Genomic DNA, 22625 nt, shown 5'->3' with positions numbered 1-22625 from the left:
GCTTATCAGAAAGTGGAGGGGCAGCATTCCCATTAATCATTTTAGGCTAAAGCCAGAGAGGGGTGTCGATTCTTACGGACCAAACCATTCCCTTTATTCAATACAATGTCAGACACAACATTGTATTGAATAAAGGGAATGGTTTGGTCCACAAGAATCGACACCTCTCTGGTTTTAGCCTGAAATGATGAATGGAAATGCTGTTATCATATCAGGCAAATTATAAGATAGTGGTTTTCGCCAATGTCTATGTTCCTAATATTAATGATCTAGGATTTTTTGAAAGCTTGTTTTTTTTTTTTGCTTGGCTTGAGCATGGATTCCTTTGTGCTGGGTGGAGACTTTAATTGCTGGTTTGACCCTATCTTAGACTGCTCATCTCCAATCCAGCAAATCTAAACATATCAGCCTCATTTATTCATTCTTTTTTATTAAAATGTAGTATTTTAGATATTTGTTTTTTTTTCAAACAAAGGACTGGGAGCATTTCCATCATTGTCCATCATACTTATTCACAGATTGATTTTTTTTGATAGTCAAATGGTTCCATTAACTCAATCCTGTGAATACAAGACCATACTAATATCTGATCATATTTCCATGTTATTATCAATAAATTTTACTGGTATACCTCAAATTAATAGACATTGGCATTTTAATTTAACCTTATTATCTGAAAGTCTTTGAAATTTTTAGAGGAACAGATCAGTTTTTTTTTTAAAACCAACTTCTCTGATTAATCTTCTAGACTGATTGTCTTGGATATTTTGAAGGCTTACCTCAGAGGCCAAATTATATCTTATACTGTAAATGTTTTTTAAAAAAAGGCTAATAAGGAAAAAATGAATTAGCCAACAAATTGAAACAATTAGATCAACAATAAGCTTTGGCACCAAACCCCAATTTGCTTAAATTAATCAAAACCCAGCCTGTAAAAAGAGTCAATTTTATATACACGGAGACAAATCTGAAAAACCATTAGCCAATCAGTTAAAAGGGTTTTCTGCTAAACAGCAAATTAGAGATTTGAAAAACCGATGGTAATATCACTATTGACCATGCTGAAATAAATCATACATTTAGAAAATTTTATTCTAAATTGTATACTTCTGAATTTCCTGATGATAGAAGTTTAAGGAATAGCTTTTTCGATTGCTTGAATATTCCTACGCTATCTTCAGATAATCAAAAGTGGTTAGATGATCCTATATCACAAGAGGAGATATTAAAGGCAATTTTTTCCTTGCAGTCCACGAAAGCACCTAGCCCTGATGGATTCTCTGGGGGGGGGGGGGGGGGGAGGTTCCCAAGGCATTTTCTCATTTTTCTCATGTAATTGCACCCCATTTATACTCTGTCCTTTCTGACTCTTAAATTGGGCAAATTGCCAATGACATTTTATGAAGCCTCAATCTCTCCAATTCGAAAAAAAACAATGACCTGTCTAATTGTGCCTCTTTTAGGCAAATGTCTTTATTTAAAGTAGATATTAAAATTTAAGATATAATTTAATCCCACAGATTAGAGAATATAATGCCATCTATCATTTCAGAAGACCAGACAGGTTTCATTAAAAATCATTACTTACACTTTAATAAACATCAGTTATTGACTACTATATATTCAACTCCCACTGTGGTCCGGAATGTGTTATTTCTTTAGATACAGAGAAAGCTTTTGACCGGGTTTAGTGGAAATATTTGTTTGAATTTTTTTTTAAAGATTTGGATCTGGTCTCATTACGTGAATTAAGCCATTATATTTATCTCCGACAGCATCCATTCTTAACAAGTTTCAAAAACCTAAACCTTTTAATCTTCATTGTGGTACTAGACAAGGCTGTCCTTTACTATTCTATTTGGCTTTAGAGCCTTTGGCTATTGCATTTCAAGAATCTGGGGGCATTTCAGTAAGCTGTAGGAACAAGACTGTTCATAAAGTCTCTTATTATGCAAATTATATGCTTTTTATTTCCAACCCCAAAATTTCTATTCCTTCTACGTTTATCCTTGCTTTTTCAATTTAGTCAATTTTCAGGCTACAAATTAAATATTCATAAAAGTGACCTTTTCTTACTGATACTGGTCTTTCTTTCAAGTTTTTCAGAAATCAATTCACTTATCTTGGTATTATAATTATAAAAAAATTATAAACATCTATTGACAGAGAATTTTCTTATTTTTTTTTAAAACAGGTGAAAGTCATTATCGAAATGGCTACCCCTTTTTTTGCCTTTAGTTGGACAAATTAATTCTATTAAAATGAATATTTTACCTAAATGGTTGTATCTTTTTCAAGCTATACCAACCTTCATTTCTTAATCTTTTTTTGATTCACTTGATTCTATTTTATCGATATACATGCGGAAGAATAAACGTCCTCATTTAAAGAAAACCCACCTTCAAAAAATCTAAAAAGTAACGGAGGTTTCTCATTTCAGATTTTACAATGGGGCCGTTAACTGTAGAACAATAATCGACTGGATTGCCCAACATGGGTCATACTGGAGTTAAAATTGGCAAATGGCAAGAAAATTCTCTATTACACTATACTTCTTGGATATGCACTACCTTTTTCTTTAATTAAGTTAAATAAATTGATAATCCAGTAGTTAAACATACAATGAGGATCTGGTTACAAATCAGAAAATATTTTGATTTAAACGGTTTTTCTCTTTCCAATCCTATTTTATCCAATTGTTTTTTTCAACCTTCTATGAATGATTTAACTTTTTATGACTGGTAGGCAATAGGTGTTACAAGTTTCAAAGATTTATTTATTGGCAATAGTCTTACTTTATTTGAACAATTGGCAAACAAATTTGCTTCACCTAAAATTTCATTTTTTAATGTATTTGCAGATGAGAAACTTTCTTCCATCTCAATTATCTGAGTTTCCCAATGCTCCAGATCTAAATATTATTGACACAATTTATAATTTACAACCTTCACAGATAAGTTTAGTATCTATTATTTGTTATGTTGATGAAATTGCATCATGCTCCTTTAGATAAAATTTAAAAAAGCATGGGAACAGGACTTACAATTTTCAATATCTAAAGAAAGTTGGGATCTGATCTTTAAATTGATCAATACCTCCTCATTATGCACGATTCATTCACTCTTACAATCTAAAGTAGTCCATAGAGCTCACATATTCAAAGATAAACTTTCTCATATTCTCCAGAATAGGATTCTCATTTGACAGACGTAAAAATGGGAATATTGCACTGTTGTACACAACACTATGTGTTAACTTGCTGGATTTCATGATAAACAAGAAATTTAATTATATCCCAGATACATGGCAATATTCAATTCCTCTTGCCCTCAGGTAAAAAGTTATCTACAAACCTGCTTTTAGAAACCCTTCACATTTTTTAAAACTTTTGCTTCCTTACCCCTTTGAATGCTTCTTCCCTATTCATTGTTATGACAAATTTTACTTTTAATTAAGAATGCTGTTTAGAATTTGGAGAAGCCAAGGGAAATTTTGCAATTTTGGTTGTTTTCACAATTTATATGACATTCTGCCAAGTAACAGAGAAAAATCTAAAACTGTGGCAGAAACCTTTACTATTGAATTACAATTGAATTGAAAATATTTATTTTGTGCTTTGTAGTTTTTACCTAATTCTTATAAACTAAAAGAAAAATATTCATCAATCAGACCACTGTTTCTCAAAAGATTTATATCCATGGATTCAATTATAAGATGATTGGTAAACCATCTTATTTCCATTTAATGGAATGAAAAAGATCTGATAACTGCATATCATCTGACACTCATGTAATACTCTTTCAAAAGAAGATGCCTCCTAGCCAAAACTAAATAAGTACTTTTAAATAATATATTTACCATGATTGCAATTTCAAATTAGGGTTAATCAACACAAATAATATCTGAGAAGTTTTGGCAAAATAAAATAGCTTTGTGATTACCACAAGTTTAACAAGAATAATCTTGCATTCTGTGATATCTCAATCCTTTAAGTACTGTATAATTCAATAATGTTTCAAGAAGGCCATAATGGGATATTACATGGAATGAATCATTTTATTACATCAATAAAAGATGCACTCATAATTGCCCTTACCGCAAGATCCTGATATGAAACTTGCCATTGCACAAGCCACAGAATGGGAGGAACTTGATTATAAAATACATAGAAAGGGGTGAAAATCATATTATCCCCAATACAGTTAGCTGTGGAAAAAACACATGGAGAAACGGCACTGAATTGGTCTGGAAAGTCCCATAGGTTAGCTGCAGTAAAAGCTGAAGACAAATATTCAGAAGCAGTCCTTTCCCAATGAGTTGATATGTCTGTTCTAAAAGCAAAACCACTCCATAAAATGGAAAGGGGTACAATTCGATGTTATAAATAGTATTCAATATGTTCAGTAATTTCATCATCTTATCAAAGTAACACATCGAAAAAAAAGTAGGAAGGTAAAATATGCCGTGCAAAATTTATTAAAATGAGATTGATGCACAACACAAATTTACAGATGAAAGCTTGTAAATTTCTAGTTAACACATATACAAAGGTCTTTTAAGAATTCTACACAAAATAGGATCTTTACAGCTAGGAAAAAAAATGCAAATTTTAAAATCTATTCGACAAGTTAAAATAAACATAGCTAAGTGCACCAGGTTAAATGTATCAAGAAACCTGACTAGCTTGCTTTATTGCCCAACAAATGAACAAATGAATGCTTGCAAAATGTGGCATTGTGAAAATTTTATAAAATCAGTTTCACATTTAGATTTATTTCCTAGAAACAAACACTCAATTTATTAAAGTAAATCACAGGCTGAAAAGATTTGTTAACCAGAAATCAAACATGACTGTGCAAAAATGGACTCTCCAAAGATCCTGTTCATCAACATTTAATTCAGCCACAAAATATGAAACAGATGGTACTGAAGAAAGTTCATTTTTTCTGTTGCATTCTGGAAGCTTTAAATTTTGAAACTCTCTTTGGAGGCTCCTGTGGAATTTCAAGGAAACTTTCTTCCTCAGACACTTTCTTCTCAGGAATTGTGGGTAGGATAGAATGTGCAAGAGTTAGATGTGAAATTAGCGGAGGTGAGATAGGTTCCTTTTCCACGACCATGCCGGAAAATGCCTAACAAAAATAAGAAATTTTAATTGGTTTATTATCAATTTTGAACTTTTAGTTCTAATTTTACTTTCAATTTTTATGGCCTGCAAATTAAAAAGTTTTGATGTTGCATTTTCTGACTAGAAATTTTCATTAATGAAGAAAGCACAAGGCTCATTTTGGGTCATGATGCAATGTAATAACAATGAAATAAGTCCCTAATCTATGTACGAATGGAACATACATCTTGAATTATCAGAGGCTGTCTTTTTATTTAGTCTTAATGGTACAAAAATATAAATGGGATGAATGATTGATGAACAGCTGAAAAGGTCTTGTTTCGCAACTGGCTAGCTGCAGTACACAAGGCAGCATATGCCGGTCTTCCAAACCTATACTCATGCAGCAGTCGGGATAGTGTTGGAAATCAATACTCTACCGCTTACCTAACACAAATGTACTCATTGTTTTGATGAATCTAAATGTTACAGACATTTGAGATCAGTGTACACTATCTGTCAGAAGACCACCATCATGGGCTTGCTTTAATTGCCATCTGCTACACCTGGCGAAAGAGTCAGAGTGACATTGCTGCTACCTGTGTCGGTTATCACGAGGCTGCAAGAGTTAAGTGCTGCCACATTTTTAGTCACCATGAGACACATGTAGTGACCTTCAATGGGTCAAGTTAGTACTCAGCAACCAAAACTCTTAAGTTCAAGTCCCGATGCCAAACTCTACACATAGTAACAAAACACTTTGAGTGAAACTTTCCCATACCTATTTTTCACAAATCTGAAGAAGATGTTAAAAATAGCAAGGCAATTGGTGCTGATCACATCAGAATGCAAGTGCTTTGCCAGCCGGCAATATAATTCAGGTGGGTTCAAGAATGAATTGGAAGTGGAGTAGCTGCAGGTGGTTCAAAGCATTAATTGTTTAAAATGGCAAAAAGCATGAAAGATCAGGAGATTTTTGCTCCTGATTCAGTGCCCAGTAACCTTGATCAAAACATTGGGCTTCAAAAATCATAATCCAAATAACTTGGATGACACTCAAGATCACATTCAGGTTAGAATGGATATACTGTTGTACAGATTTGAAGTTTAAGTTCCACAGCCTGGTAGTAGATACTGTACAAGGTCATAGAGTATATTATGAAGAATCAATTTGGCAACATATCAGAGAGTTTGCCAGAGATAAGAGTTCGAGTGAAACTATTTCTTTCCATCGATTAGGAGTTCACACAAAAGTAATGAATCATTCAATTATTTTGAACTTTTCCATAAATCAAGCTACCATATGAATTGTACAACAGAGCGAAGCAGTGCAGACAACTGCGGCTTTGCAGACTCTCATTTCTCCAATTTCTCAAAGGAATTTTCAGTAGCTCTTTCATTCATGTACTCTTCCCTCAGCAAACGTCAGGTGTGTCAACAAATACAACTTAATATGACTATCCATATTCTCCTGCCTAGCTTGATATACTGATCATGAAATTTCACCAAGGTGAAATGTTTATTTCTATTTTTAAAAAATCAGAATTTTTAAAAAAAATCTGATTTCCAGTGTTTCTTGATGATTTAACGCAACTTTCCTGCTTTTTGCATGCAATCCCTTTGTTTATAAAGTTAAGGATTTCACTTGCTATTTTAATATTAGAAATCATCCCAAGCCATTGAAATATTTGGTTCAAAATTATCAAACCAAATTCAAGCTAGTTGTTGTCAAACATTTTTCTTTCCACTCACATACCACCTTAACTATTTCCCTATGCCATCGGTGCTCTGTGATTAGTAAGGGATTCCTTAAGGTGGTATGTGAGTGGAAAGAAAAAGTTAGAAAACCTCTGTTTTAATCAAATGTAATTGACTTGTTATGTGCACAGTTTCATAACTCCAAAGACAATATTTCTCAAGCTAAATATTTCAGTAACAATTGATTGTCAACCTTCCCACTCACCTACCACCTTAAGTAATCCCTTATTAATCACAGAGCACCGATGGCATAGGGATTATTTAAAGTGGTGGGTGAGTGGAAAGAAAAAGGTTGAGAACCACTGGTTTAAGCAAAAAGAGTTATGTTCTCCCAAGAAAACTGAGTAAATAAAAAGTAATCTTCATCTCTTACCTCAAATGAGCTTGGCCAAGGAATAGGTTTGCCAGAAAAGATTTCATCTTCTTCCAAAATGCTGCATTCACTAGCATCACTGTGTCCTGATTCTTCGTGACTCAAAGAGCGCAAGGTACACCGTCGGTCTTCAAATTCTGTTATGCTGCTTTCACTGGTATCACTACATATACTATTCTCCCGACTTCGTGACTTCAGAATGGATTTACGAGGCATATATTCTCCATTTACAACATCAACAAAAAGTCTGGAAAAGATGGAGCAAATAAGTTTATGAAACAAGAAAGGCATAATGTTAGTAGAAAAAAATAGGCTAAACCAAGAAAACACCATTTTAAAGTTTGGCAAACTATAAATACCTATAAATGTCTGCAGGACTTTTGATATTTGGTAGCTCATTAGTGCAGTTTCCATTGCCAGTGCTATTCTTTCTTTTACGCTTGGCCTCTTCCTTCTTCTCACTGAATTTTAATGTTGTGTTTTTTCCAGTGTTTATTCTTACCTTTAAATATATAATTTGAAAAGCAAAAGGCTAAGTAACAAGAAGATAAAAATGAACAGTCAAGTCAAAACATTTCATTTCTATTTAAATTCCTTCATAATATACACAAATAATCCATGCTAATAATTGGGATACATTGATAAAGTGCATTAAAAATTTGAATAAAATCAGCAAGAATCCTAAAGCAGTGTTGTGGTCTCACTTTACATTACGTGGATTGCTTCATATAATTTTCAAGGTACCTAATCTTTCTTTTCAAGCTCCAGTTAAAGATGCATAACAGTAAATAACTGAATTTAAAAAAAATCAGACTAGACTGTTAATTTCATAAATGTCCACAACTTCATTCACCTAATCACTTGCTGAATTCTCACAACTTTTGAATTTATTTTCTTTCAGAATGGCAGTGTAATGGTTAAAACCTTGTGCTTTTGATTTGTAGTTAATTTTGTGCCTGTCCCTTTAAGAAAGCATTGTTTGTAGTGTTACCATAGTGACTATGGTGTTAAATGTCGTATTATTTGAGCGGACCAAGAGCTTGCATCTCATTCTTCGAAGGATTACGAACGGGATGCAAGCTCGAGATACTTTTTTTTGAATTCATCTTAATTTTGTCTATTTCTTGATTCTGTTGAATATTGTTTTATTATTTTACAGTCTATGCTTTGTTTATTCATCATCATGAAATGCTCAATGCAGTTATGAAAAATATTTATCCGTTTTATCAACGAATTAAAGCTGCAACAACAAAGTTTGGTTTATTAGATTAATAAGATATTTCAGAATATCATCGCTTACGTTTCCTTGAAGATGACACATTTTGAAGTGGGGAAAAACTAGAATTGAAAAGTGTCATCTAGAGTACTGGTTTGAAGCACTGAAGTGCAAGTCAAGCTTTTGTTTGCTTTGAAAAGGTCATAAAAGTAACACAGTTAACCTCATGAAGAAAATTGAAAGTTCACATTTATTATCAAAGCACAAACATGACATCACATACAACCCTGAGATTCTTTTCCCAGCAGTCTAGGCAGAATTTCTACATATCGGCAGTGCAAAAAACTGTGCTCAAGAAAAGATATGCATACAAAGGACAAATGTAAGTAAAGAAAAATAAATCAAGGAAAGTGACTGTGCATCAAAAATTATTCAATAATAAATAGTGAAAAGTAAGAGTCCTTAAATGATCCTGTAGGAGTATAATGGCGCAGGGGTAGCAACTGTTCCTGAACCTGGTGGTACAAGTCTTGTGGCATCTACACCTCTTTTCTGATGGCGAGAACGTATGTTCAGGGTGGTGTGGATCCTTGATGATTGCAGCCGCTTTCCGATGGCAGTTTTGGTGCCGTTGAGTGTAAGCCAAGTTTTCAATCTCCCTCCTGCTCGCTGACTCTTCGTCCCTTTTTACACGATGTATCATCAGCATATTTATAGATGGTGTGGTGTTGTTGTGTATTGGAGCCACAGTCGTAACTGTAAAGCGATTAGAGCAGGGGGCCAAGAACGCAGCCCTGTGGTGCTCCGTTACTGATGGGAGATTTTCTTCCCAATCCTCTTTGACTGTGGTCTGGAGGCGAGGAAATCCAGGATCCAATTATACAGTGTGTTGTTGAGGCCCAGGCCTTGGAATTTACTGATCACTTTTGAGGGAATGATGATGAATGCTGAACTGTAGTTGATAAAGAGCATCCTGGTGTGTGTGTGTGTGTCTTTGCTGTCCAAGTATTCCAGGGCTTAGTGTAGAGCCAGGAAGATGGCATCTGCCACAGCGCTGTTGGAATGGATCCATGTCGCTGCTCAGACAGAGCTCATATGCTTCAACACCAGCCTCTCAAGACATTTTATTTTTATGGATGTGAGTGGCACTAGTCAGTCGTCATTTAGGCAGGTTACTACACTCTTCTTAGGCACCAGTACAATTAAGACCTGTTTGAAACAAGCCCTGCCAGAGTGGAATGTTGAAACTATCCATGAATACATTGGCAAGTTGGTTAGCAAATGCTTTCAGTACTTGGCCAGTTACTCCGTCGAGACGATATCTTTCCTTGGATTCACCCACTGACTCCACATCATACTCGAATACTGAAAGTAGGGGACATGGGAGTGCGTAGTGCTTTTTTATTCTGGTGGTCAAATCAGGCATAGAAGGCATTGAGTTCATCTGGGAGTTAAGCTTTGCTGTCTCTTAAGACACCGAATTTGGTTTTGCAACAGGTTATGTCATTCAGGCCCTGCCACAGCTGTCGGGTATCCTCCGCTGTTTCCATTCTCATCGAGAATCTCCACCCCAGGAGACGGCTTTTCATAGGTTGTACCTGCTGCTTGTGTAGTGTTTTGGATTCTGGACTTAAATGCCTGTGATCTGGCTCTCAGCAGGTTCCAGATTTCATTGTTCATCTAGGGCTACTGGTTGGGAAAACCCTGAACGAATTGAAGGAGACATACTCATCCACAGCTGTTTTGATAAAGTCTGTAATCATTCAGAACCTCAGCTGAGTTCTTGAACACCATCCAATTCACTGACTTGAGATAGTCCTCTAACTATTCTCCAGCCTCTCTCAACCACCTTCTGGTTATCACTGACTGAAGGCAAAAGGAGCACAGCCAAATGATTTTACTTGACAAAATGTGGTCTTGGGAAAGAACAGTAGGAAAAGAATTATACAGTAAGAAAAATTCTGTAAAGAGAGGGTATAAAATGACACAGATTTGGTTTATAATAAATAGCCGTGATATCTTTGGCTTGGCTTCGCGGACGAAGATTTATGGAGGGGGTAAAAAGTCCACGTCAGCTGCAGGCTCGTTTGTGGCTGACCAGTCCGATGCGGGACAGGCAGACACGATTGCAGCGGTTGCAAGGGAAAATTGGTTGGTTGGGGTTGGGTGTTGGGTTTTTCCTCCTTTGCCTTTTGTCAGTGAGGTGGGCTCTGCGGTCTTCTTCAAAGGAGGCTGCTGCCCGCCAAACTGTGAGGCGCCAAGATGCACGGTTTGAGGCGTTATCAGCCCACTGGCGGTGGTCAATGTGGCAGGCACCAAGAGATTTCTTTAGGCAGTCCTTGTACCTTTTCTTTGGTGCACCTCTGTCACGGTGGCCAGTGGAGAGCTCGCCATATAATACGATCTTGGGAAGGCGATGGTCCTCCATTCTGGAGACGTGACCCATCCAGCGCAGCTGGATCTTCAGCAGCGTGGACTCGATGCTGTCGACCTCTGCCATCTCGAGTACCTCGACGTTAGGGGTGTGAGCGCTCCAATGGATGTTGAGGATGGAGCGGAGACAACGCTGGTGGAAGCGTTCTAGGAGCCGTAGGTGGTGCCGGTAGAGGACCCATGATTCGGAGCCGAACAGGAGTGTGGGTATGACAACGGCTCTGTATACGCTTATCTTTGTGAGGTTTTTCAGTTGGTTGTTTTTCCAGACTCTTTTGTGTAGTCTTCCAAAGGCGCTATTTGCCTTGGCGAGTCTGTTGTCTATCTCATTGTCGATCCTTGCATCTGATGAAATGGTGCAGCCGAGATAGGTAAACTGGTTGACCGTTTTGAGTTTTGTGTGCCCGATGGAGATGTGGGGGGGCTGGTAGTCATGGTGGGGAGCTGGCTGATGGAGGACCTCAGTTTTCTTCAGGCTGACTTCCAGGCCAAACATTTTGGCAGTTTCCGCAAAGCAGGACGTCAAGCGCTGAAGAGCTGGCTCTGAATGGGCAACTAAAGCGGCATCATCTGCAAAGAGTAGTTCACGGACAAGTTTCTCTTGTGTCTTGGTGTGAGCTTGCAGGCGCCTCAGATTGAAGAGACTGCCATCCGTGCGGTACCGGATGTAAACAGCGTCTTCATTGTTGGGGTCTTCACAAATACAGTCCTAATGAGCCCCCACATGCAATGAGGATTCCCCTCGTCCTCACCTATCACCCCAGCCTCTGCATCCAACATATCTTCTTGTCCTGTAGTAAATTTGACCCACAGTAGTCCCGATGCTTTGGAATCAGCTGAGTAGATATTAGATTTAAATCAACTAAAAACATACTTCTCTCAGAGGTATTCCCTCTCATGATTAAAATCTCAAAAAATGTTCATAAACTTTCTTTAAAATGACTCTTTTATGCTGGTAATATATAGTTCCAGATGATGCTAGGTAGGAGTATATAACTTGAGGAATTCAAAAAGTGCATAAAATTTAAGCTCCCTGGGCCTCCTCCCTCCAGTTCCTCGTGGATATAGTAGCCTATCGAAAAGCAGATCAGGATCTATGTGACAAACAGAAGTTCCCGTGCACTGCAAAGGACAAAAGATATGGCTGAAATATAAAAGTAAGAAGATACAACAAATCAGCTCTGTGTGTTTCCTGACCCAATACCCCACAAAATGGGAAGAGTGAGCTCAATAAGCAACACAGGGTTAACATTAACCACACATTTTATGTTTTTGATTAGTGCCATTTAATAATCAAGAGATAATCAATCATAAACCTGATTTCAAATAGTACAAGGTACAATCAGTTCATGGTAAAAGAACAGACACTGCTGCTCAGCTCAATGAAATGCAAATAAAGATTGTGCAACCAAATGAGATTTCAGCATGGTGCAACTCTGTTACTGGAAACCATGATCCCATTTTGGAATAAACTGGCAGATTAAATGGACGCAAGGATTACGTTTTGTGTTTAATTTGTATACAACTCTGCTTGGACATTTTTAACCCTCCAAATTGCTGTTCACAGGAACATCACAGCATGGAAGTAGGCCTTCTCCAACTTATTTGAGTGCTATAATGATATCTGTGTTTCCTACCATCTTGCCATTGCATTCCACACTCTAACCATTATGTAAAAACCATCTGGCCCCTTGTCACTTCTGGCTCTTTAGCCAATCACTTTGTTCAAGGTTTCTTAATTCTTAATACCTTAGTTAATGGGAGCAGTTCCTAATTGGTCTGCATCCTTCATTATTTTAAACTTCTATCAAATCTTGCCATTTCCTTGGTTCTAAAAAGAAGTATTGTTTATCCACCGCACCCATCCATGCTTGGAATTATTTTGATACCCTCTCCAAAGCTTTCATACCTTCCAAAAGCATGGCATCCAAAACTTGACTCAATATTCAAATTTTGTCTAATGTAGTGTTTTAAATCTTTATCAGGACTTCTTTCCTTTTGTCCTCTAAGCTCTATTTATAAGGCCCAGGATATACTTTTTAAGTTCATTCTTTAAACCTGGTCTGCTGCTTTCCACAAACACTATTCTTCAGATCTCTGTGTTTTTGCAGTACTTCTAAAACTGTTCCCTTTGTTATATCTTTCAATTCTTTTTCCCCATCCAAAATGTGACTTTTCACATTTCTTGGACTGATCTTCACCTGTCACCTATCTATCCATTCCATCAGCCTATATCTGTCAGGTCTGAAACCACCCTCCTTATCATTATTGTGCCTTCAGCTCTCAAAATTTGGAAAAAGTGTCCAAATCCCGCGTTGCCTGTAAGGAGTTTGTACGTTCTCCCTGTGTCTGCTTGAGTTTCCTCCCACCATTCAAAAACGTACCACTATGGTTAATTGAGGGTAAATTGAACAGCACTGACTCATGGACCAAAATGGCCTTCTACCATGCTGTATGTCCAAATAATTAAAAAAAAATAAAATTATTAAAAATAATGAAGAATGCGGGAACATCAACAGAAGCAGAACTGGGGCATTTCATCCTCTTATTTGCCCCACCATTCAGGAAGACCAATGTGGATTATTTCAATTCTGTGCTAATTTTTTGCATTAATCCCCTCCGCCAGCCTCAAATAATTATAATTAAACAGAGCTTTGGTCCTAATACCAGCACATACTGTTCAAAATCTTAACTGTCATATTGTTATATCCTCATCAAATAAATTACCGGCATTTCATCCACTGCCCTCACCCCACAGGTTCTGCTACCTACTTTAACTTGTTGCTCAGTCGCTGTTTTGATGAAGAGTTCTGATTCTGAAATGTTAGCTATTTTTCTGTCCATAGATGCTGCCTGAGCTGCTGGGTTTTAAAAGCATTTTGTTTTTATTCCAGATTTCAATTAACCAGATTTGTGAAAAAAAAAAACCTACTGGCTCCTGTTCCAAAGACAATATTGCATCCTCTCTACTCCACTGCCTTTTAACCCATGGTTTCAAGTGGTAACTTACAAAAATGGATCTGACCACATGAATGCATTTTGTAAAACATTTGAATTTTTTGCTTTGAGAAATCAGCTCTCTTTGGGCTTTTAAAACCATCAATAAGGTTCTACCCAAGAAGCGATTTTGCACAAAGCAGACATTAGGAATATTAGATCTCCACTGCACTTTTTTGGCATGGCCTAAAAGTGCCAAGTGTCCACATATTTGCTACCTTGCGCACAGACACATGTTCTAGATGTTTCTCCTTTCTGGAGCAGACATCATAACAAAAGTGTTAGTGGCACAAAAAGGGAACATTGAGGAATTGGCATGTATACAAATTGAGAAATGATGGGTCTGATCAACTGCTTGCAAAGGTTTCAGGGAGTAGCTCACTTTGCTGGTTAGAGGAAAAAAGCAAGATGATGAAATCTGAACCTGGTGTTGGAAATGGACCAAACACATAAGACCTGTTCCCCTGTAGCCCTGGTGTGAAAGAAAGCAAAGCAGCCTCCTTTTTTCATTTTCCTTGCCACCCTGAACTAAGGCCAAGAGTATGGGGTGATGCCCCATAGGCTCTCCAGGGTTTTAAATGGTTAAATGGTTGTTGACAGCTGCAGTAGGAACACCAAGTGATGCTCAATAGTGACTTCAAGCCAACATTATCAACAGGTATTAGTAGAATATTTTTTTTAATATACTTTTTGTTTTTGTCTTTCATAGATTGTTTACAGCTATTTGTTCATGTATTTTTCCCTTGTTGATATTCTTATTACAAGTGTGTGTGTGTATATAATATATAAAACTCAAAAATACTAAAAAGAGGAAAAAGTTTGTAAGTACTTCTGGACTTCAATTTTTTCCTCCCAAAAGAATTATGCCTACTGATGTTTGCACACAATTCTATTGAATTTTAAAAGGTCAATAACCATTTCCACAGTTTGTCCATAACTGAACCATAACTTGTTGACAGCCCTGCCCATGGTCTCATGCACTGTCAGACTGAGACCACACATAAATTAGAGAAACAACACCTCATATTCTATTTGGGCACACTCCAACCAGAAGGCATTAACATCAACTTCTCAGGTTTCTGTAAGCCCCACACAGCACTCCCCCAAAAAAATCCCTATGCCTCCTTTCCTCTCACACTGTCTCTCTCTCTCACCCACTCCCTTTGGTCTCCTTTCCTCCAGCTGTGTTCATAGAGCCACATCCCTCTCAATCAACTTTCCTCTCCTGTCCTCCCAATCCACATCCATGCCCAAATATCACCTTTTGCCTGTTGGACTGTGCTTCTTCTCCCCCAGCCTTTTTATTCAAGTGTCTACCTGCTTTTTGCTCACATTTTGACCAAGGGCTCAGGCTCAAAGCCTTGGTTATCTATCTTTACCTCCCAAGGGCACTCCGAGACCTGCTGAGTTCCACCAGCATTATTTTTTTTTTGTTTTTACTATAATCACAGCATCTGCAGACTTTCATATTTCACTCCATTGCTCCACTGAAAAATAGTTGAGAGGGATGACTACCCTGAAGAGGTTCTCCTCCTCTCTTCAAAGGGAGTTCTATGAGAGTCTCTCTCACTGCTTCCCATCTGCACTGCCTGCCGCTCTCAAGCTCTATGACCACGTACTCACCCAGATTCACTTTCACGGCCACGTGTCCTTCCTAGCTACTTGTCTCCGCTGCTATCTGGGACCAGCTCCGGTTCCAGGTCTCCCAGATTGGTCTCCAACAGTATTTCAAGAACATGTGCTGCATTGACTGCTGCTCTCTTCACTTCTCTCGCTGCATCCTACGAAGCACCCTCATTTCCTCTTTCTCTTACTATCACAGCTCCGTACCTCACTCACCACAGCCTGCCACAGACTTCCCCTACACTTGCTGGATCCATGTGTTCAACACTCACTAGTGTCCACCAAGGATCAGAAGCTTGTCTCCCTGGAGACTGCAGCCTCTGTGACATCCGATACCAGTCTCTACTCAGCCCCGATAGCCTAGAGCACACATGTCAAACTCTGGCCCGCGGGCCAAATTTGGCCCGCAAGATCATTTCAAAAATGTATTAGAGGTGGCCCGCCCTGCAGCGAGAGCCGATGCTGTTTTTTGGTAATGTCACCCCCACCATCCTCCCCCTTCATTGCACATCCTTCCCCATTGTTACACGAGAAATTGTAACACGAGAAGTCTGTCGATGTCATCAGCCGGCAAGCCAGTTGGAAGGCTCCCCGCACAACCAGTCACTTCTCCCACCTGTCGAACAGTGCGGCGGATGGGCGAGCGCCTGTGATTTCCTGTCGGCGCGACGGGCATGGCAGGCTGCGCACGGACCCCGGGCAGCGCGAGCCCCGCGCAACTGGCACCAGACGGCCCTTCCACAGCGCGAGCGCACTTCTCCCAGTCACCACGGCCTTCAGCGCTTGCACCCACGCGGACCCAAGGGACGGCTGGTTCGGCCCTGCACGTGAAGAGAGAGATGGTGGCTGTCCGCAAAGGCTGATCGGCAGCGTGCTGGGCCTGAGTGGGTGGGTAAGCAGGGGTGGGCAGAGGGTGTAGGTGAGGAGTAATGGGCAGGGAAAGTTATGGTGGTGCGAGGGGCAGTTAGAGGGAGGGATGAGTAGGAGGGGTGGATAGGGAAGAGGTAAAAGGGGAGGGGCAGGGCAAGTAGGGGAGGGGTGATTAGAGGGTGAGAGACGGGTAAAGGGAGGAACAGGTTGAGGGGAGAAGCAGTAGAGGGGCGTGTATAGGATGGGGTGGGTAGAGGCAGAGCGAGTGGAGTGAGGGGTGAGTAGAGGTTGGGTAAAGGACTGGTCAGGTAGAGGGATGGTGGGTTGAGGGTGAATAGAGGCCTAGAGCCTGAGGAGTGAGCAGGAAATGCTGAATCCTGATGCAGGCCAAAATGGACACAGCCTGTGAATACTGACTACATCTCCACAGGGACCAAATATGTTTCACTCAGGTCAAGCAAAGGGTGAACTTGAGCTACCTACTCCTGACCTGTAACATTATCCTCCTAAAGTTATATCCTAAAGTTTAACATTACATATGTTGAAAGAAGAGAAAACATGCAGATGTTGTTGAAAATTTTCAATAAATATTTAGTTCGGCCCTCGACTTAGTCCAAGTTTTTAATTTTGGCCCTCCGTGAATTTGAGTTTGACACCCCTGGCCTAGAGGAATGCCTCTAGAAAGTCGACGAACTCATTATGGGTGCATGAATGTAGTCATGAATGAAGTAGAAGAGTTGAGGAGTCTTGCCTGTGTCGGCTTGTAGCATGGATTGCTTCACATAGCCAACAAAATGACAAGCATGGCTGGGGCCCTTTTGAGTACCCATAGCTACACCTTTGATGAGTCAAAGGAGAAGTTATTGTGCACAGGTTCTGCCAGCCAGAGGAGGGTGGTGGTGGAATGGGACTGGTTGAATTTGTGTTGAGAAAGGGAGGGTTTTGAGGTCTTTGGTATGGGGATGGAGAGGTAGAGTGATTGGAAGTCCATGATTTGGTTGAGTTTAGCGAACTGGAAGCTGTTGAAATGATGGAGGATGATCAGAGATGACCTCCCTCTTCAGAAAACACGGCCTCCCCTCTATTACCAATAATTTGGCCCACACTCAAATATCCTCCATTACTCACACATTTGCCCCGGCCCCCTCTGCCCCCACACGCAATAAGGATTCCCCTTGTTCTCACCTATCACCACAGCCTCTGCATCTAACATATCATCCTCTGACATTTCTTTCACCTTATTGATCCCACCATCAGACAGATCTTCCCCCTCGGCCTTCCTCAGGGGCCACTCCCTCCACGATTCCCTCATCCATAACTCCCTCGTCCATTCCTTCCTTTCCACCTTCCCCTGTGACCGCAGGAAATTCTACAGTTGCACACACCTCCTCCCTCACGACCATCCACAACTCTAAGCAGTCCTTCCAAGTGAAGCAACACTTCACTTGTGAATCAACACTTCACTTGTGAATCCATAGGTGTTACCTCCTGCGTCCATTGGGTTCTCCTCTACATCGCAGAGACTTGGTGCAGACTTTGTTAAGCACCTTTGCTCTGTCCACTGCAATAGCAGGGATCTCCCAGTGGCAGCCCATTTCAATTCCCCACTCTTACGATGCTGACATCTGTCCATGGTATCATACACTGCCTCACTGACACCATACACAAATCAGAGGAAAAGCATTTGTATTCCATTCATACACCCTTCAACCAGATGGCATTAACACAAGACTTCTTCAATTTTTGTTAACAACCACCCCCCCCCACCACCACTCTCCCCATCCCTCTTTTCTTATAACTCTCCTCTCTTCTGTCATTCAGCTCTGTATTCACAGAGCTGCCTTTCCTGACCTCCTTTCTATGTCCAATTATTGCCATTTGCTATAGGCCCGTGCTCCTCCTGCCCAGCCTTTTTATTCAGGCATATGCCTGCTTTTTGCTCCTATCCTTACAAAATGCTCAGGCCTTAAATGTCGGTTATACATCTTTACCTTCTCTGCATGCTGTGAGATCTGTTTTTTTGTGTTTCACCTTATACATCGTTAAATGATCAAAAATTAAGAAGCTAAATGTTCATACTAACCCTTTTTGGTTCAACTGTGTGAGTAAAGTGTATGGTAGGAATACTGTTATCATCTCCAGAAGCTTCCTCATCATATTCACTTTTGTGACTGTATTCCAAACTGTTAATAGGAGCTGAAGGCAAACTTAGTTCTGCAGCTTCTTCATCAATTACACTTTCATGTACGGCAGGAAGATTCTTCCAATTAGGTCTTCCATCACTCTTGGATTTCATGTTTTTGTCTTTCTCTTCTTCCGAAGAGCTATTTTCTTCATTATGTCCATTAGCCGTTTCTGACATTCTGAATTAAAAATTATAGATTACCTTCATTAGCATTAACCAACTTTTTCTGCGTTTTTAACTGCTTCAAAACTTCAGTCATTACATAGTGATTCACAGCTTTGTTGACAGTACTCTCAATTAGTTGTTTACTTTGGAAAAACTACATCCAACAGCTCAAGTGACAAGTAGCCTGAAGTGACATCATAGTGAACTAAAAGTTATTAGACAAATACACTCAACCTAAAGAAAATATGACAACAACAAAAAATTAAATGTGTTTTCCCACTTTGGAACACAGCAAATACATAAAATCAGATGAAGGAAATAATTATCTCTCTCCTGAAGCACTCTGAACTTGGTCTCTTGTTTTCTATGAATCAACACACAACTTTGAAAACTTTATTCAAAAATAGTTTTGAATAAGGGTGTTAACAGTAGCTTTGGTGAATTTCACGTTCTTAAATGAACAATTATTTTTCATTGTAACATTTCTTATTCTCTGTTCAACTAACACTATTTTGAGACAGGACATATCCAAGGTTCCACAGTGAAGCAAAACTGGAGTCCCTCTAGTACATCTTTAAGGCTAAGAAGTTTGTGTATTTAGGAATGTAGTGGCCACACTCCAGCTTGAGGGTGTGTACAAAGTCCGCAAAAAGAAGAAAAAAAAATATCAATGACCGATCCTATAATTTGGTGACATTTTGTCTTTTCCTTGGAGGGAACTACAAAACTTGCTTTGCCCAATTTGGCACCAGGGAAACTAAACAAACAATCTCACACTTGATACCTTAAATTAAATAGGTCATTACAGCAAAAACAAGAAAAATATCAATCTATTGTATAAATTGAATGCCAATATTTCACTTTAAATTTCCCCAATAATTCTGACAATCTGATACTAGAGGTATGAAATGAAATGCTCAAGTTTTTTGCAATCAATCATTTACCATGTACTGGCAAATGAAAGCTGATTACCTTAATTTTACTTGCATTAACATTTAATAAACTTGTTTCATGGCACCTTGACTTTTACATCTCCAGTTGAATTACAGTAACTGACATCAAGAGGTTGTCAAATTCATAATCTACAACAGCATAACATCAAGGAATATATAATGTACCTATTACATGTTCATTAAGTCTACGGTTTTCTATTTATTTAGGACAGAGGAAACATGCAATACTTTGGTGGTTGAGATGAGAGGATTGGAGGTGCTTTTTGAAACATTTGGACAATGTCTATGTTGAAGTTAGGAGCTTAGTAGACCTTGTTAGTGCCAAACTGAACATTATTGAATAGTTTTTGATAAATTCACTTGATAGAATCATTGGTGAGAGTTTCCATTTCCTTGCTGATGCTTTGGAGAAAAGTAATTGTGGTAGACAGATTAGAATGCTCCTAGTTTTTATTAACATAACATACTTGGGCAATATTCTGCATTGTTGATTAGATGTCTGTAACATAACTGTGCTGGAACAGTTTGGCTGGAGGCACTAGTTATGGATTGCAGGTCTTCAATGCTCCAGATGGGATTCTATTTGGTCCCATGCTCTTTGCTGTATCTAGTGCTCTCAGCCAAATTTTGATGCCACATGGTGCAAATAAAGATACTTTTGAGTAAGGTGAAGTGTAACAGAAGGAATTTTCCTAACAGTAGTTCAAAAATGTGCTTTTTTTACTTCTTTAAGGGCTTTGTTAGGATAAGTACATTTGGGCAGTTAAAATTAATCACCTGCAACTTTTTAATTTCTTTAAAAAGTTGAAAAAAAAACTGAACTTTTAAAATACTAATTAAGCAAAGGTAAATTATTCTATGTCGTGCGTATGTGTGAGAGTGTGAAAAGAGAGAGAGAGTGAAAAGAGAGAGAGAGTGAAAAGAGAGAGAGAGTGAAAAGAGAGAGAGAGTGAAAAGAGAGAGAGAGTGAAAAGAGAGAGAGAGTGAAAAGAGAGAGAGAGTGAAAAGAGAGAGAGAGTGAAAAGAGAGAGAGAGTGAAAAGAGAGAGAGAGTGAAAAGAGAGAGAGAGTGAAAAGAGAGAGAGAGTGAAAAGAGAGAGAGAGTGAAAAGAGAGAGAGAGAATATGTGAGCAAGTGCAACTCAAAAACACCATAATCACTTTGATGATGTTTGAGAGTAGTCCAATTGGATGGTTACAACCTGGGTTGGATTTGCTCTCCACTGTGGATTAGATGTGGGAAATAAATTATTAGGCAGATGTCAGTTGCTGTGGTGGAACTGCTTCACCCAAAAATCAGTTAGTTCTTAAGCACATCTTCAGTACAAGAGACAAATGCCCATAGTCTTTGCTGTTACCAACATTTCTCTGAAACACATGGGATTAATCAAGTTGTCTTAACACCACTTCTGATTGTGTACACTTGGGAATCATGCAAATGATACCTCAAGCTAAAAATGGTTACAAATGCTTCAATCATTTATTCTCCTGGGTCCTGCCACTATGACATTAGGGATGCCCTTGGAAACTTGTCCTCCCATAAGTTGTTTAATTGTTCACCATCATTCATAACTAAATGTAGCAGAAACACACAGCTTTATTATAATTTGTTAGTTGTGAAATTGTTAAATTCCAACTATTGCATGCTGCTTTTGTTTTTTGGTACATATAAAGTGTTGCAACTTTACTTAGATTATACTTTTTAAAAAAATATTTTTGTGGACTATGGACTGACCTTTTGGACTGTGGACTGTCATTATAAAAGGAACTCTGTGCAACTTGTGATACAGCTGAGTGCTGACTCACCAATTGTTTGGAGCTTTCAAGAACAAAGGGAGAATCCAACTGTGAAACAGAGAGCAGCAAAATGACAGTTGGAGCAGCAGAGGGCAGCTGGAGAGCTGTGTGAAATGCACAAGCCTCATAAGTGAGGAATCACAAGTTTACTCCAACACATCAGTCATTTCTCTCTCCAAAGTTCAATACGACGTCCTTTGATAACAGTTAAAGAACTGAACTTGGACATTGAACTTTGAGATTGAAATCTGTGGACTTTATTTTAGACCAACTTTCTTGACTGACTGCCCTGGGTTTTTTTCTATTTTGAATATTGGGCATGGGCTGTAATAGTCTGGGTTTTTCCCACATACACACTGTTTATAAATATATATATCTGTATATTTGCTAATAGATACTTATAATTGGGTTAATTGTGTTAAGACATTATATGGTTAATAGACATTAATAAATAGTTAAAATTTAACCCTTTTGAATGGTGTCTTCTGTTGTTGAAGGTTTGAGACATGGGGGAGGGGGCAGAGGGAGAAAGATGTTTATAATGTACCCTTGGGTTGCTTCTGGTATGCCCACTGCATTAAAATGGTTTAATAATGGTGGGAAAATGATACATTTTGTGCCAGATTGTGATGGAACACTATTTCATTGCTACTGAAAACTCATAGCACCTCAGTGATATCTAAAAGCTAGAGCTTTGAGCTGCTAGATGGAGACTTTCCGCTGGCGACCAATGGAGTAGCAACTAACTACAGTTGCTTCTAATTTCTTAATTACCTTCCATTTCTTACATCCTTATTTCAAAAGATTTTTTCTTCTTCTGATATTTTTCCATCAACTATTGAAATTGTTTCATGATGACAAGAAGAGCCACTTAGGTTGGGAGAAAAGAAGAGGAAAACCCTGTTTATGGATTCATTGGCTACTTTGTTGGAACACTCAAGAAAGACATTAAAGATATTAAAACTACTCTTAATCAAACTGATGTGGTCAGATGAAATTTGCAATGGTAACTGAAGACCAGGAAGAATGGATTAAATCCCTCAAATGGTCAGTGGAATTTGCAGAACCTCAGCTGGATGCTATAGATGCAGCTAATACGCAATTAAGCAAATCAAATGACTATCCTAATCTGAAAAAGAAATCTGGCCAA

The 22625-nt window shown here is 38.7% G+C and overlaps 1 protein-coding gene across 2 annotated transcripts in view; it reads right to left on the bottom strand.

The window, feature by feature from the left end:
* Positions 1 to 4037: 4037 nt before the first annotated feature.
* Positions 4038 to 22625, bottom strand: part of uri1 (URI1 prefoldin like chaperone) — a 56994-nt gene continuing 38406 nt past the window's right edge. For both annotated transcript variants that reach the window (XM_069901715.1, XM_069901716.1), the window contains exons 8-11: positions 18461 to 18740; positions 7598 to 7740; positions 7239 to 7485; positions 4038 to 5132 (exon numbers count right to left, since the gene is read on the bottom strand). In XM_069901715.1, coding sequence (XP_069757816.1) covers positions 4938 to 5132; positions 7239 to 7485; positions 7598 to 7740; positions 18461 to 18740 — 865 coding nt within the window. In that variant the 3' untranslated portion in view covers positions 4038 to 4937. The remainder of the gene's footprint in view (positions 5133 to 7238; positions 7486 to 7597; positions 7741 to 18460; positions 18741 to 22625) is intronic.

This window comes from Narcine bancroftii, chromosome 10 (genome assembly GCF_036971445.1).
Source record: "Narcine bancroftii isolate sNarBan1 chromosome 10, sNarBan1.hap1, whole genome shotgun sequence".
Lineage (NCBI taxonomy): Eukaryota > Metazoa > Chordata > Chondrichthyes > Torpediniformes > Narcinidae > Narcine > Narcine bancroftii.
The sequence above is the reverse complement of the archived record's forward strand: the minus strand, read 5'-3'. Positions and strand labels throughout refer to the sequence as shown.